Source organism: Trachemys scripta, chromosome 18 (genome assembly GCF_013100865.1).
Source record: "Trachemys scripta elegans isolate TJP31775 chromosome 18, CAS_Tse_1.0, whole genome shotgun sequence".
Lineage (NCBI taxonomy): Eukaryota > Metazoa > Chordata > Testudines > Emydidae > Trachemys > Trachemys scripta.
In genome coordinates this window covers 1,940,607-1,954,583 of record NC_048315.1, presented here as the reverse complement: position 1 = coordinate 1,954,583, position 13,977 = coordinate 1,940,607, and the positions used below count along the sequence as shown (strand labels likewise).

Sequence of the window (13,977 nt, the reverse complement as noted above, 5' to 3'; positions counted from 1 at the left end):
AAACAGAAGAAAATGTATCTCCCAATAGAGTCTGTGCTGTGAGCTGCTGTCTGGAGACATGGCTGAAGTTTGGTTCTCTGACTGGCTGTTCTCCCCATTTGCAGAGCATTCAGTCCGGCTCTGCTCTCATGCCTTCGTCTTGTAATAACTCTCATTTTACAGAATTCATTATTTGAAATTTCCTTGGAGGGCTTCCCCCTTTCCCTGTCTTACCCCCGTATGCATCCCAGGCATAGCCCAGCACCCCTGCTGAATGGAAGAAGCAAGGTCATCGCTTTAATGTAAGTTTCACCTTTCCTCTTTCTTCCTCCCAGTCAGGGTAGCTGTCCCGGTTCCAGCTCCATGTGACATCGCCATGGCCTTTTCTTCACGGTTTGCATTCTGGGAACAAAAGGGAAGTCTCTTTTGTGTTTCCGTCCCCTGCCGTGCTCGGCCTTTGTGCAGTTTGTGTGCCCAGCAGACAGCATGTTTCCAGGAAGCCGCCCCTAGTTTGCCCAGTTCGGGGAGCTTGCAGGGTGCAGTGGTGGGGCCTGGGAGGGCGGGCACAGCACCGCAGCATGCACTTCAGGCACTTGGTTTCAAACAGCTCTTGCGAACTTCCGCCTGGTGCGATGTGCTGCTCCCTTGGGTGCAATCCCCCCAGTGCAGCGGCCAGCACAAGGCCTGACATGGGATTTCAGTCATGTCCTCTGCACCGGGGCAAAATTCCCCCCCGTGAGCTGAGCAAACTGGGAGCTGCTCCCCCCATCACTAACATCTGCCTGATAAATACTCTGTGTCTTCTAAACCCGTGTTAAGCAGCACTAACATCTGGGCCAGCTGTGCTGTAAGAACATTACTGTAACCTTGGCTTTGGGGTCTGTGCAGGGAGGCAAAGCGGAGAGCCCACAGCTGCTGGGCGGTCAGTCACTCTTGCCGCTCTGGAGTGGAAAGTGCAGGAGCAGTGCCCAAGCCAGCATGAGCCATTCTGGGGGAGCGGGGGCTGAGCTGTACTCGCCAGCAGTAGCCCAAGCTGGTGAGGAAGGATTCCCTTCTGTGCACTGACCTCACCTTGTGAGACTCCTTTGGTACCACGAGTCAGGCGGAATCTAAATGCAGACACCGAGCTCCAGGGTGGGGAGCTCCTTGGGGAGTTGTCTAAATGCTCTGGAGAAGCTTCCCAAGGTGTTGTCATAGCTTCTGCTCCGGAGAGCACCAGTCTGTGGGGGCCAAGTGCCGTGGGGGAGCCGTGGCTTCGCTGGCTAGGAGCCTGGGTGCCCTGGAAGCAGTGAAATGGTGAGACACTGAAGCCTGTTACATCCTGAAACCCAAGTTCGACAGTAGCTGTGCGTGTGGGGTGGGGGCTGAGTTTCCCCTTGTGCCGTGGTATCGGGAGATTACCCCAAGGAGCGGTTCCTAGTGCATGGCCTGAGTGGGTGACTTACTAATGCCGCCAGTGGCCTGCTCGTGACTGACTTTCACGGAAGATGTTCCTCACCACGTTTAATTGCAACCGTTGCCACTTGCCACTCATGCGGGGGCGGGGGGGGGGGCTGTATTTCCCTCAGCTAAAGCTGGGGGACAGCAGTCAGCCGTGAATGCTGCTCAACAGGGATGGGAATAGCTGAAATCCCAGCTGGGGCCCAGGGGTTAGGTAGGCTTCAAGGAGAAACGGCCGACTGACTGCAGGGTCTATTGACTCGGTCATGTTCAGGCTTTTCACACTGCTTTCTGTTTTCATGGCCTCTCTCAGGGTCTGATCCTAGAACCAGTGAAGTCCATGGGAGCTGTTCCACAGTTTTCAGTGAGCTTTGGCTCAGGCCCGTAATTGGGTTGTCCCCGTTAAGATGGCACACCTTGGGCGATGGCTTGCCCTGACTAGAGATCAGCTATTGATTGGCGAGTTGCCATGCTTCCCGCTGCCAGCGACCCCTCGTTGCTAATGCAGTGCAGGGCACAATCACACAGGCCAAGGAAAGTTTCCTCCATATTAGTCTATCCTCTGTTGTAGAGAGGCCTTTTCAGAGCACTGCCAGGTTTAAAGAAGCCCCGGTCACCGCGTGCCTTCCCTGGAGTTTTCCAGGGCGGGCAAAGGCATGTGCTTGTGTTCGCCGGCGCTTCCAAAGGGATGGCTGCTGGAGAGATTAGCCGATGACGTTTAACATGCAATACAGCGTCTGATGTGGTAAGAGCAGGGGCAGCTCGCCCCAAGCCAGGTCACTTTCCTTATCTGAGCACTTGGCTTTTCACTTGTTACTCAGTTTAGCTCAGTTGTCAGAGCTAAGCAGAAAGCCAGAAACCCTCCTGGGGAGGGGAAATGGGGCTTCAGCTGCCAGCTCCGTCACCAACTGCAAATACAGTCCCTCCTGTTTGCTGGAGCTTCGCTGCTGTGAGCTATGGAGCATGTCGGCATGTTACTGACCTAGGGCAGCTGAGTGGTGTTACAAAGCCATGCAGGAGGAGTGTTTCAGTGTCATCTTTGCTTTCTCCCCCTCAGCAGGCCCGGTGCAGTTTTTGGTTTGGAAATAATTGGGAAACATTTTTGCACTCATCTCCAATGCTTGTGAATGTCCGGGAAGCCATAAGCTTTACTGTGTGCTGAATGCACTGTCAGGGTCCGTGGCTTTGCCATGGCCTATGCTTCAGAGGAAGGCACAAAAGTCCCCCCCAACACACTCCATTGTGTAATGGCATCTCTTGGGCGGCTGTTGCTTCCTGAGCCCCACAAGCAGCCGCTCTTTGCTCTGAAGCATGAGTATCAGTAGTCCTTGTAAGTTTCTCCACGCTAATATATCTGCTAATGCTACTCTTGGTCTCATAACTGTTGTCATCTTTGAACCTTACTAAGCTGTTTGCCCCAGCGTCCTGCAGTGGTGAGTTCCAAAGGTTCTGCTTCTGCTTCGACTCTTGTGGTCGCAGCAGTGAATTGCACAAGAATGGGAGCAGCGTGAGCCGAAGTCTCTGGAAGCAGCTTCACCCCCACAGCTCTGATCTCGGCCACGCTTGTGTGCTCAGCACGTGCTAGTGCAAAGTGTGTGCAGTAGAAACTCTGGAAGTCCCTTTGAGAGCTCTGACTGAAATGTGCCCCTCTTCTCTGTTTATCCCCCAGGTTAAGGACGAGGACAAAGATTTATCTGTGAAAAAAACTGGGAAAGAGGATGGGGCAGTAAGTGTCTGTGGGATCGGGGGGCTAGCTTTGAGTGATGCATCCAGCTCGTGCTAACTCACAGGCCCAATAACCTCCTTTGAGACCCAAAGGCCATTGACGGCTGGTACCAGACTGACTCTGTGTGATGGGCAGCTCGCTCTTTGGGCTGGTCCTGGCACTGCTGGTGACAAAGAAGTGGACCCAGGGTGGCGGGCTGCTTCTGGCTCTGGGGGTCGCGACGTTACCCCTCCAGGGTGGTGAGCGTCTGGTTCAGCAAAGCTGCTGCTGTTTTTCCTTTCTGAGGGTGGGATTTCTCCAGTGAGGAGAAGCCGCGCTCCCCAGGGGTAGTGGGCTGGGTGCGGCTCCCTCTGGGGGCAGCTGGTCACACCCCTGGGTAGGCCCAAGAGGCCTGTAGAGGTTCACGGGGTGAATCCCATGTGGCAGTGCCCAGGCTGCCTCTGCCATGTGCTGTTTTGAGCCGTCAGGCCAGCCTGCCCCCCTTGCCTAGTGCCTGCTTATCGGGGTCAGGCGGTGTGATTCTGTGGCTGCGGGGTGGTCACCTTGGAGACGGGATGGAAGCAGAACGGGGATTTGATTGGCTGAGCATGAGATGCAGGTAGAAGTGGTCGCTGAGCAAGTTGGCATGTCATTCTGCATTCACGTACTGCCTGTAGGATGCTGACCCCCAGGGGCTGGGGGCAGATCCCTCTGTGCTAATGAGAGTGGAGCCGAAGGAGAGGGCATCAGCTGACTTGAGAGGGGATGGCTGGTTGCTGCGCTAAGGCTCAGATGCGGCGCCGCTGGAAGCAGTGGTTCACGTCCCAGCAGGGTCGCTCTGTGCTCCTCACCAGGCCGATCCATGGAGTGGTGGCAGGTTATTGGGATGGTCTTTCACATGCACCCTTAAGAGCCCAGGCTTGCTCTGCTGTGCAGGGCTAGTAAAGGTCCTGGGACATGCTCCGTCAGTGTCCTTGTGCCTCCTGTCCCCACATCAAACTCTCCTTTCTTTCCTCTGTTGTTGTGCATGAGCTGTTTGGCTCCTCCCCAGAGGTGGATCAAGTGATTCCTGTATATTGGTGGTTAGCAAAGCTCGGTGGGACCCCTCCAGAGGAAAGAAATGACAAACAGCGCTGGTAAAGCGGTAATCTTACCAAAGTCCCAGCTCATCTTGTATCGCTATAAAAGTGACTTTACAGAAAGATACATACAGCATCATCACTAATCTGCATGACTGGCAGTTTGGGCTGGGTGCAGCCTCCTCTCCTCCAGTCCCGCGTCCAGAGAGCCATCCCGCTATTCAGACACAGAGCGCAGGCTGCGGTAGCGGAGCTGTGGAGATGCTGCCCCTCTGACACCCAGCAGTGTCACCTCTCACTTCAGTGGCATTGATCAGCAAACATCTCGGTTGATGCGGTATCAGCAGGCAGGTCCCTGGCGCTGGGAACGTTGATCCCATGTGGGCTGCTGCTGGCTGACCTTTTGGGAGCTCCTCCGCGTGCTTGCTCTTCCCCAGCTGAGAAGAGGGCTGGCTGGCAGCCACTCGGCACAGACCGGCCGCCCGATCGCCGCCGAGTCCAGGGGCTGTGGGACGCGGCTCGCCTTTCCGGGGATCCCTGTCCCTCGCCAGGGAGGGCTTTGCCCGTAAGGTATTTGCAGTCATGGCACATCCAGTCCAGGCACAGAGCTGAGTTGGCTTTCTTGGGAGCTGCTCCTCAGAGCAGCTTGGTGCACAAGAGAGCAGGGATCCTTCACCTGCCTCACTTGAGCTGTCACAAGCCCTGTTCCCTCTGAATGCCTTCTGCTGTGGGCCCCTGTCCTTCCTGCAGGGGCCTGGGGCGTGGGGAGTGAAGTGCACAGTGGGCACCCCCGGAGAGGCGGTTTTTGTGAGTGCTTTGCCTTCCCATCAACTTGCTGCAGAGTGCTTCTCAAGGCAGGCTGTGCTGCAGTGCAGTCGGTTAAAGAGGCTAGATTCAAGTCTAATGTATTATCCCTGCTTCAGATCTCACCGGCATGCGCGCCGGCTAGCGGTGACACAAACAGGGTCTCTTTAACCTGGGTTTTGTCACCACCTGCTGTGCAAGGTTAACCCGTTGGGGGTTTGGCTGCTCACTCAGACGGGCGCTCTGCTGCTTGCTGGTCTCTTTCCACCTTCAGCACGTCTCTTCTTTCCTGTGTTGGCTTTAATTGGAGCATGGGGGGTGGGGTTGTCTGGGGGTCGATAAGAGGTTCCTGTGTGGTTTGCATTACGCGATGGTAAATGAGCTGGGAAGGCAATTCCAAGGCGTGCCCTGTGAGTGGGGCACCGATTTGCAGGGAGAATTGCTGAGCATGTGAATATGCTGCAGCACCCCTGCTGGCCAGGTTGATTCCCCCCCCCCCTTTGAAATCGAAATGGAGCGCGCAGCTTCCTGCATGAGGCTGGAGGGGCTGTTCCGAGCGCTCAGCTTTGAACGGTGGGACAGTATTGGCAGCATTTAGGGAAAAGAAAACTGCGGTGGGATTGGGAGATGTTGCCCTGCATGGTACCAGCCCAAATGCAGACTCTAGCTGGCTCTGTTCCTACCTCTCCAAAGTATCAGCCGCTGGCTGGAGACCTAGTGATCAAACAGGGGCAGCACCATGCTAGTGGGATCCATTTCGCTATCACCAGTAACGTGCTCCATTAGTCTCAGACCGGGGCTGTAAACCATGCACAGGGAGAGCAGCCCAGAGCTGAGTGACAGACAGAGGTCTTGGCAGGTGCGTATGAGGGACAGGTGAGGGGCGTGGTCAGGACCAGCTGTGTCACCAAATGAGCTGCATACAGAGACAGGACTAGGGCAGCAGCCTGAGACGCCCAGCGGGATCTATGTTGGCCCAGGATCTTGCGTCTCTCCCCCCCGGATCGTGGTGGGTGTGGGAGGATGGGTGTGAGCCACTCGTTCCTGGCAGGATGGGCAGAGCAGGCCTCTGGGCCTAGGGGTGTGAGACGAACTGGGAATGTTCTTAATGTTTTCTCTAAATACTGTGTGGGTGCCTCAGTTTCCCCTATGCAGTTCTTAAGTATCTAGGTGGTGGAATAAGGGTGTATAGTTGCTGCAGAGCAAAGGGCCAGTGTACATAAATGCCCGACACACTGTCTCCTAGCAACTGATGGCCTGGGCCCCTCCTCTGCAAGGTACCAACTGAAGGTGTTGGAGACAAAAAGATTAGGTGACCTCCTGGCCCGGGAAAGAGACAAAAGCCAGAAAGGAGGGGCTGGAGGGGGTTTCAGTTTGGAGCTGGCTGGGGACTAGGAGTGAGGGCAGACGAGGTGTCTGGCTTGCGGGACCCCAGGATGGATCCGGCTGAGGGGTCTGGTTCTTTGTACCTACAAGCTCTGTTTTAGACTGTGTTCCTGTCATCTAATAAACCTCTGTTTTACTGGCTGGCTGAGAGTCACGTCTGACTGCAAAGTTGGGGTGCGTGCAGGACCTCTGGCTTCCCCAGGATCCCGCCGGGGCAGACTCACTGTGGGAAGCACACGGAGGGGCATATGCTGAATGCTCCAAGGAGAGACCCAGGAGGTGAAGCCGTGTAGGCTTCTTGCCCTGAAGACAGTCTGCTCCGAGGGAGAGGAGGCTCCCCAAAATCCTGACTGGCTTTGTGGGGAGCAGTTCCAGAGCATCGCCTGGGGACTCTGTGACAGGGTGTTTGTCAGTAATTTGGTTTTCCTGCTGCAGCCATCACTAACGACATGATGCAGAACTGATGCCACAGGACTTGGCTCCAGGAGTTAGTTCAAAGCCCTTTGTTTATCCTTCTTGCCAAGGAATTGGCAGCTCCCAGGTTTCTTATCCACCTGCCTCTCTGCAGACAGTTGGGGCAGGGTGAAACCCACCCCTGCCTCCTCCTTCACCATGGAAAGTCTCAGCAGAGGCCTTGAATTAATTATGTTAGGCTCAAATGCTCACGTCTTGGGCTGGTCCCACTGGAGTCTGGCAGCAACATAAACCTCTGAGAGGAGTCCCCCAACCCGTGCAGGACTTGTGTGCGCGTCCTGGTGCTGTCATGGTGGAGACAGGAGCCCCAACCATCTGTACGTGCTTTGAGCCACTGAGCCCAGAGCGGGGGGAGCTCTGCGGGTCTAGGCTCAGGTGGGAGTTGTCGTCTGCAGGTTGTCTCTTCCAGTTATAGTGCAGGGAGAGGTTTCTCCTCCGCCCCCCACCAGACTGGCCCTTACAGGAGGTGGGGGACCAACTGTCCTCCATCCCCTGTGCTGTGGGTGCCCCTCTCCCCTGTTGCGGGGAGGTGTCCCCCAGCATTGTGGTGTTAGACGCCCCAGCAGGCAGGGTCGCACATTGACATCATCTTCTGCCTGCCTGCACCTGGAGATGTGGTGAAACTTTCTGGGAGTGTTTCCGTTAGCCCTGGTGCTAGAGCTCAAAGCACCAGCGCATGAAGAAGGCCCTCTCCAGAGGGAGCCATGCACCGTGGCTTCTTTTCCAAACCCGTCCTTGGGGAGCGCCCTGCAGAGCAGTGGCTGGTCTGGACTCTGTGAGGGGTGCAGCTTTGTTACCAGTGCTCTTTGTAAGCCATGCCACATGGCGAGGTCTCAGAACAAGCTTGTCCTGGCCTGGGAAAACCGTGAACACTAAACAAAGTGTCTGTAGCTCCAAGGCCCAGTCCTACACCCATTGCAGCTGATGGCAGAACTGCTGCTGATGGCAGTGGGTGCAGGATGGAGCCCAGAACACTCTTCTCCTCTCTCTGTCACCTGCGATGTGGATGCACTGGAGGGGTTTGCAGTTGCAGGGGGGGCTGGGGCTGGGTTAGCTGCTGAAGCGAGGTCTCGGTGTGCATGTGTGTGTGTTGTAGTAAGGGGATGTCCTCCTGTAATGTGATCATGTATTTGTAACTGTAGTCAGAAAATCCAAATGCAGGGAAAGACGAGCCACCCGCTTCCCGAAGCCCAGAGCCTCCAGTGTGTCCAGAGAGAGTGAAGAGCCCAGAGCCGCTGCTCAACGGTGATAACCAGCCGCCCTCCCTCGCACCTGCCCAGACCATGAACGGCCTGGAAGGATCCAGGGCTGGCTCGCTGGCCCAGCCCGAGCCGCTGGAAGCGGAGAGCCAGGACCTGTCCAGGAAGAGAGTGGTGAGGGTGGTGCGGAAGGTGGTGCGCAAAGTCCTGCCTGGTGAGGACTCTGGCAGCACCAAGGAGCTGGGGAGGGACGTGAAATCTCCTGAGCCAGCTTCGCCAGCCAAAAAGGAAGAGAAGGCGCCACCGAGGGTGGTGTCTCCACCTCCACTGCCTGCGTCTCCCCCGAGGCCGGAGCCCAAGGAGACCGGCCCCAAGGATGACATCTCGGTGGGTCTGAGAAGCCTGATGTCCCGAGGCAAAACCAAACAGCACAGGCCTCGCCTCAGGGCAGCGGAGAAGCAGGAGGAGGAGAAACCTCCCAAGCTGAAAACACCCGCAGTGGGGAGGGAACCCGAGAAGCCTGGCTCCCCATCTCCTGCGCAGGAGGAAGGGCCAGTCGCCACCCCACATCCCAAAGCAAAGCAAGAGCAGACAGTGCAACCCTCAGGAGCCAAAGTGGAGCCAGCACAAGTGGCACCTCAGGAAGCAGCTGCCCTGGGGCAAGCCAAGGTACGCACCAGTGTGTGCAGTCTGGACCGGTGATGCATGGCACCGGCGTGTGGTCTGGGCCTGTCACTCCTAACACTGCTTGTGAGTGCCGCGGGGCTGAGCGTGGTGATCACTGCCAGCACTCATCCAGGGCCTGGGTGCGTGTCCGTGCACACGTGCGGTGCATGGCTTTTCCTCGCAGGAGTGCGAGGACGTGCCAGTTGGATCTGTTTGGTGACTGGTGCATGGTGTGAGCTGCTCACCGTAACTGACTGCGTGTTCCTAGCCCCGTGCTGGTGCTGCTCCTCCCAGGTCAGTGCACGGGGCCCGTTATCGGACCTGTCCCAGCGCGTGGGCTTGCTCCGGTTCGCCTGCGAGCCAGGGCTGGAGAGGAGCCCTGTGTCTACTCAGCAATGGGAACCCCTGTGGCTGTTCGTTCCCCTTGTTGAGCTCCGGGTATGCCATAAGGAGAGGGGTGGGGTCCAGCAGCAGTCAGCTGTGACCTTTCCCCTCCCAGCTCTGTCTGGTAGCAAGTCTCCGAAGAATTTGTTTCGGGGTTGTGTTTTAGGGACAGAGCTCATTCCACCAGGGTGCTGCACTGGGGGGGCTTGCAGAGCAGGCTTTGCCCCCTTCCTCCAACGGGCAGAACCTCTGGGATCTCCTGGGGGAGCCAGGTCCTTGTCCAGGACGCAGGTGCCCTGCCCTGGCTGCTCCAAACCAGGGACAGTTAGTACTTCCCCTTCGCTCAGAGCAGCACACCCCTGCCACCCCCAGGGCTTCCTGGGAACCTCTTGCAGATGCTGTTCATTTCTCAAGACCTGGGAGTCGGTTCCCCAGGTCCCTCTCTGAGCCATCGTTGCCACTCCCGGAGTGACAGGAGGGGGCGCTGCAGAGCCAGGTGTTCCTGCCTGCCCAAGGCGTTGAGCGCTTGGCCCCGTTGTTCGTGCCACCACGAGCCCTCTGCCCAAGGAACCTGACCTGTCTCCTGCATGCCAGCACTGCGTCCTAATCACACGCCCCTTCCCGGCCCCTTTGGTGCTAGCCCGGTGTGGTGTGAAATGTTGGTTAGTCTGCAGCCTGATGTGTGCTGTGCAGCGTATGTGAGGCTGAGCGTTGGCCCAGCCCAGCATGTGGGGGGGGAACCTCGCCTGGTCTCCGAAGGACAAACCCAAGTCACTCAGCGTCCCTGTCTCTGTCTGACCCGGCTCTCTCCATGGAGGAACCCCAGCCAGCAGAGAAGCAGCTGCCTCCCCCAGGAGCCGCAGAGGGATCTCCCCAGCAGGCGTGCGTGGTGAGCTGCTGGGTGGGGGAGTTGGGGACAGGGGAGGCCGGTGCTGTCGGGGGCTGTGAAAGGCCTGTGACCACCATTGGGCAGTGTCACTGAGACGGTAGCTGGCTAAGCTCTTAGTTCAGGAGCTGGGCAGAGCGTGCCAGCCTGGCCGGGAAGAACACACCTGGCGGTGGCAGTGCCTGGGCGTGTGCTGAACTCGGGGGCGGCAAGGCCCTCCTTGTGAATGGCCGAGCGTTGGCCTGCTCCTGTGAGTGCTCCGCTCCCAGGTGGGTGCTGCTGGTTTGCCCGGGGCGCACTCTAGTATGGGGGGACGATCCGAGCTCCCCCCCCGGTAACTAGCGTGTTCCTGGGACAGTTGCTTTGGTGTCCGGTGTGTTTCCAGAAATGTGGCCAGAGAGCCAAGCTCTGCCTGCATGGCAGCTCTTGGGCCTGGCTCCAGCCTCTCCCCCCGAGGGAAGTTTGCCGGGCCCCAGCCTGCCTGGTCAGGCTCTGCGGAAGGGTCGCTGCTTGCAAGCGCAGTCCCTTGGCTCTGGTATCGCCGCCATCGAGCACACGCAGACTCTGCGGGAACCTGAAGAAGCCTTTGCTATGCAGCATTAAATGTAGCCCTGCCGCCATGTGCGTTGGCCTGGGAGCCGCTAACCACCGCAGTTCAAGTCTGTCTTGCTACAGCAACCAGTGGAGTCGGGGGCGTTAACGAACCCCCTCCTCCGCTGGGCCTGAGCTTCTGGATGCCACGCACTGGTTCTCCGGGTGTGACTGGCCGTACCCTTCCCCACGGGCCCCTCGTGCTGGGCGAACCCCTCGGCTCTCTAGCTTGGGAGCACTGGATCGGCCCCCTCCCTTCCTCCTTGCCCTTAGCGGCTGCCAAGCACTGCAGCAACCCCCCGCCTCTTCTAGTGGGGGGCCAGGCCAGCGTCCCCTCTGCTCAGCCAGCAGGTTGGATCCCCATGCAGGGACTCAGGACCATGGAGCCCTCCCGGGCCGCATGGTGAGCATGTGAGCTCAGCAGGGTTAACCCCCAGCTAGTTCGTAGTGTTGGTGGAGTGTGTTACAAGTGCTGCCCCCTTGGTGCCCTGCGTGGGCAGAGGGGCCAGTGTGCCAGCCCGGACAGACAGTGAGGCCTTTGCCTGGGAGCTGTGAACGCTGTGCGCCTTCGTCCCCCTGGGGAGTGCTGGCTGCAGGCTCTGCCTTGGCTCTTCCCAGCAGGAGAAGGGGCTGAGACCTCCCTGAGGGAGCCTTGCCCCAGCCCTCTCCCTGCAGCATGCAGGGCATGCGACCTCCCATGCTGTTCAGGGGGCAAACGCACACTCCTGCATTTGTCAGCAGCTCTGAGGGCCCAAGGAGGCCAGCTTCCGCCGGCCTTTGGCAAAGCACCGCAGCAGTTTGCCAGCAGCCAGGTCTCCAGCTGCCTCCTTTGCTCAGGGCTGGGAGTGGCACGAAGGGTGACGCTAATGCTGGTTTGACCTTTAGGCTGCAGCCGGCCCCGGTTCCCAGCTGACCCCCGTGGAGGAAGCTCACAGACGGCTGGAGAGGATCTTCATGGCTGCTGTAATTCAAGGAGTTATTCCTACGTACCTGTGTACATGCACCTGCTCAGCTCTCCCAGCCAGCGTGCTATGGCTTCCCCGCTGCTTGTGCCCCGGGTGTGTGGCAGCTCGGACTCGGAGTGCCTCTGGGAGTGGGCTGGCACGCTCCCTTTGCTCTTCCGTGTGCCTGGGAGCTGCCGGGAGGCACCTCAGACCTCTCCTCGCCATTTGGGAGCCATCAGGAGCTTCTAAGCCCTGAGGCTGCGGGTGCTGCCGCTGTACCTCGTTCTGGCGAGAAGCCTCCGCTGTCGTGTGCTGGAGCTCCCTGGTTTGATCAAATCCCCCTTTGCCTCCCACATCTGGCTGCACAGGTCACAGGTTTCTCTTCCACAAAAACCATTTTCCTCGCGGTGTGAAATACGTATCAGCACCAGCTACCTACACTAACAAGTCCAGGGCGCACAGCCCAGGGGCTAAGTGCTGCTTGGCCAGCGGGCAGGGTAGGAGTGGCGCTCTGCTCTCTGAGGACGCTCCTCTTCTATCCCTTGCCAGTATTACTGCCCGTAGGAGGGTGTGTGTGGCTCGGGGGGCTGCCGTTCCCTTTCATCCTGGCACTGCCCATGCAGGAGAGGCCCCCGTTTGCGTCCTGCGCTTCCTCTCCAATGCCTCAGCTGCCTGCCACGGACCAACTGCTGCACCTGGGGGGTGTGGGAAGTGACCCAGAGAGCAGCAGGGGATGTCCCGACACGGGCCCCGGGTCACTCGTCCCTTGTCTGGACCCTGTCCTCTGACTCCCGGGGTTGGAGTTAGCGGAGTGTCAGGGAGAGGCCGTGGCCAGGCGGACTTGCGCCACGTGTGGAAGGGTAACACTGGGGTGAGGCTGCTGGCGCTCTGCAGCCTGGAGAAGGAAGCGTGTCACCCCTCCTGTGCCAACGGGCAGCCCACGCCTGCTGCCCCCAATGGCCTACTGGGCCCTCTACTTCTGGCGGGTGAGCGAATGGCTCCTGGCGCCTTGAGCCCGGCTGCACTCGCTGAGGAGGGTGACAGCAGCTGCAGTTACTCACTTGGGTTTACACCAGGGCGGCATTTGGGCTGCTGGGAAGTGAGCAGCGCAGCCCGTGGGTGCAGCCCGGAGTCGGGCAGGTTGTAGAGGGTTGGTACTGACCCTGGTGAGCAGCCGTCGGTGGAAAGGCCAGTGAGCGCCCTGGGGCGGGCCATGGTCAGCACCAGGAGTGGTTCCATTAGTAGCAGGGCCATTGATTACCAGTGGGTGACCTGCTTCCTCCACCCTCCTCCTCCTCCAGGAGAGAGCTTTGGGCCGCCCAGCAGTGAGGCTGGTGGCTGGCTGGAGTCAGAGGTGGGCTAGCTTTGTTGGGTCCACTCTGCAGCACTGGCTCTTGGAAACCCAACCTGGCCTGCAGTAGGGGAAGGCTCAGCGGATTGGGGTTTGAAAGGGCCGGGGCAGGGTTGCTCTGTGATGCAGGCTGCAGTCCCTGGGGTCAGACCCATTCACTGTGGACCCAGCCCAGCATCACATCCTTGTTGGCTCACTCATGGCTGTAGCCGGCGATTAGCAGTTCCACCGAGGGGTTTCGTCGTCAGGGAGTAGAGCCAGCTGCTGCGACTCCTGCACTGGCTTGGAGGCCAGGCTCCGTTGAGACACAGCCGTGCAGTTCCTTCGCGTACGCCGGAGCCCATGCGAGGTGCCGGCAGAAGTTGGCTGGCTCTGGGAGCTGGCCTTGCTGGTAGAGTGATGCCCCGCTGGCCTGAGAAGGGTGGTGGTGTCCCCTGAGCCGTGGGGAAGTGGTTGGTTGGAGCAGCGCGTGGTTGGATGTTGATGTGGGGTTCTGGCCCGGGCAGTCGCACGCCTGCTCTGTTTGGGGTCGCTGGCCGGGGTGAGTTTCCTTTAATTCTCTGCTTATCTCAGCCTCTTTCTTCTCCTTTTTCCCCTTCTTGCCTTGCTGCCATTAGCTGGAGCCTGTGGCCTCCCCGTCAGCACAGAGTCAGGTACTGTACCCCTGCCCACAGGAGCTCTCTGCTTCCACCGGTGACCTCCCACCGTCGTCTGTCTGCCTCTGGGCTGGTGTCTGTGCACGCGCCTCATGCTGGAGTGTAAGGCTTTCTTCACCTCTCTCCTCTCCGGCCTGCCCCGTCCGGTTCTCTGCCCTGCTCACTCCTGCCGTTGTGCTAGCTAGACCTGCTCTGGAGCCATTCTGTAGTAGTCCCAAGTCCGCCCACCTGCGGGCGGGGGCTCGTGTGTTACTAATGAGCCGTGAGACTTTCCTCCTACTAGCCAGGCAAGCGTGTGTGGGGCGGGGAACAGGCCTCCCGGTTCCCGGCAGCGGGAGGCCGCGTACGGCGGGGCGGGGAACAGGCCGCCCGGCTCCTGGCAGCGGGAGGCCGGGAACAGGCTGCCCGGCTCCCGGCAGCGGGAGGCCGCGTA

At 59.0% G+C, this 13,977-nt stretch overlaps 1 protein-coding gene across 23 annotated transcripts in view; it reads left to right on the top strand.

Annotated features, from left to right (window-relative positions):
- The window catches only part of MYO18A (myosin XVIIIA), a 108,678-nt gene that overhangs the window by 32,889 nt on the left and 61,812 nt on the right, over positions 1 to 13,977 (top strand). For 6 of the 23 annotated variants that reach the window (XM_034752544.1, XM_034752543.1, XM_034752532.1 and 3 more), the window contains exons 2-5: positions 8,010 to 8,735; positions 9,934 to 10,005; positions 11,479 to 11,556; positions 13,506 to 13,541. The exons of 3 other annotated variants lie outside the window; for them this stretch is intronic. In XM_034752544.1, the coding sequence (XP_034608435.1) occupies positions 8,010 to 8,735; positions 9,934 to 10,005; positions 11,479 to 11,556; positions 13,506 to 13,541 (912 nt within the window). Of the gene's footprint in view, positions 1 to 314; positions 395 to 3,088; positions 3,146 to 8,009; positions 8,736 to 9,933; positions 10,006 to 11,478; positions 11,557 to 11,633; positions 11,652 to 13,505; positions 13,542 to 13,627; positions 13,647 to 13,977 lie in introns of those variants that run through there. 14 more of the 23 variants (XM_034752541.1, XM_034752540.1, XM_034752539.1 and 11 more) reach the window with 10 other exon arrangements.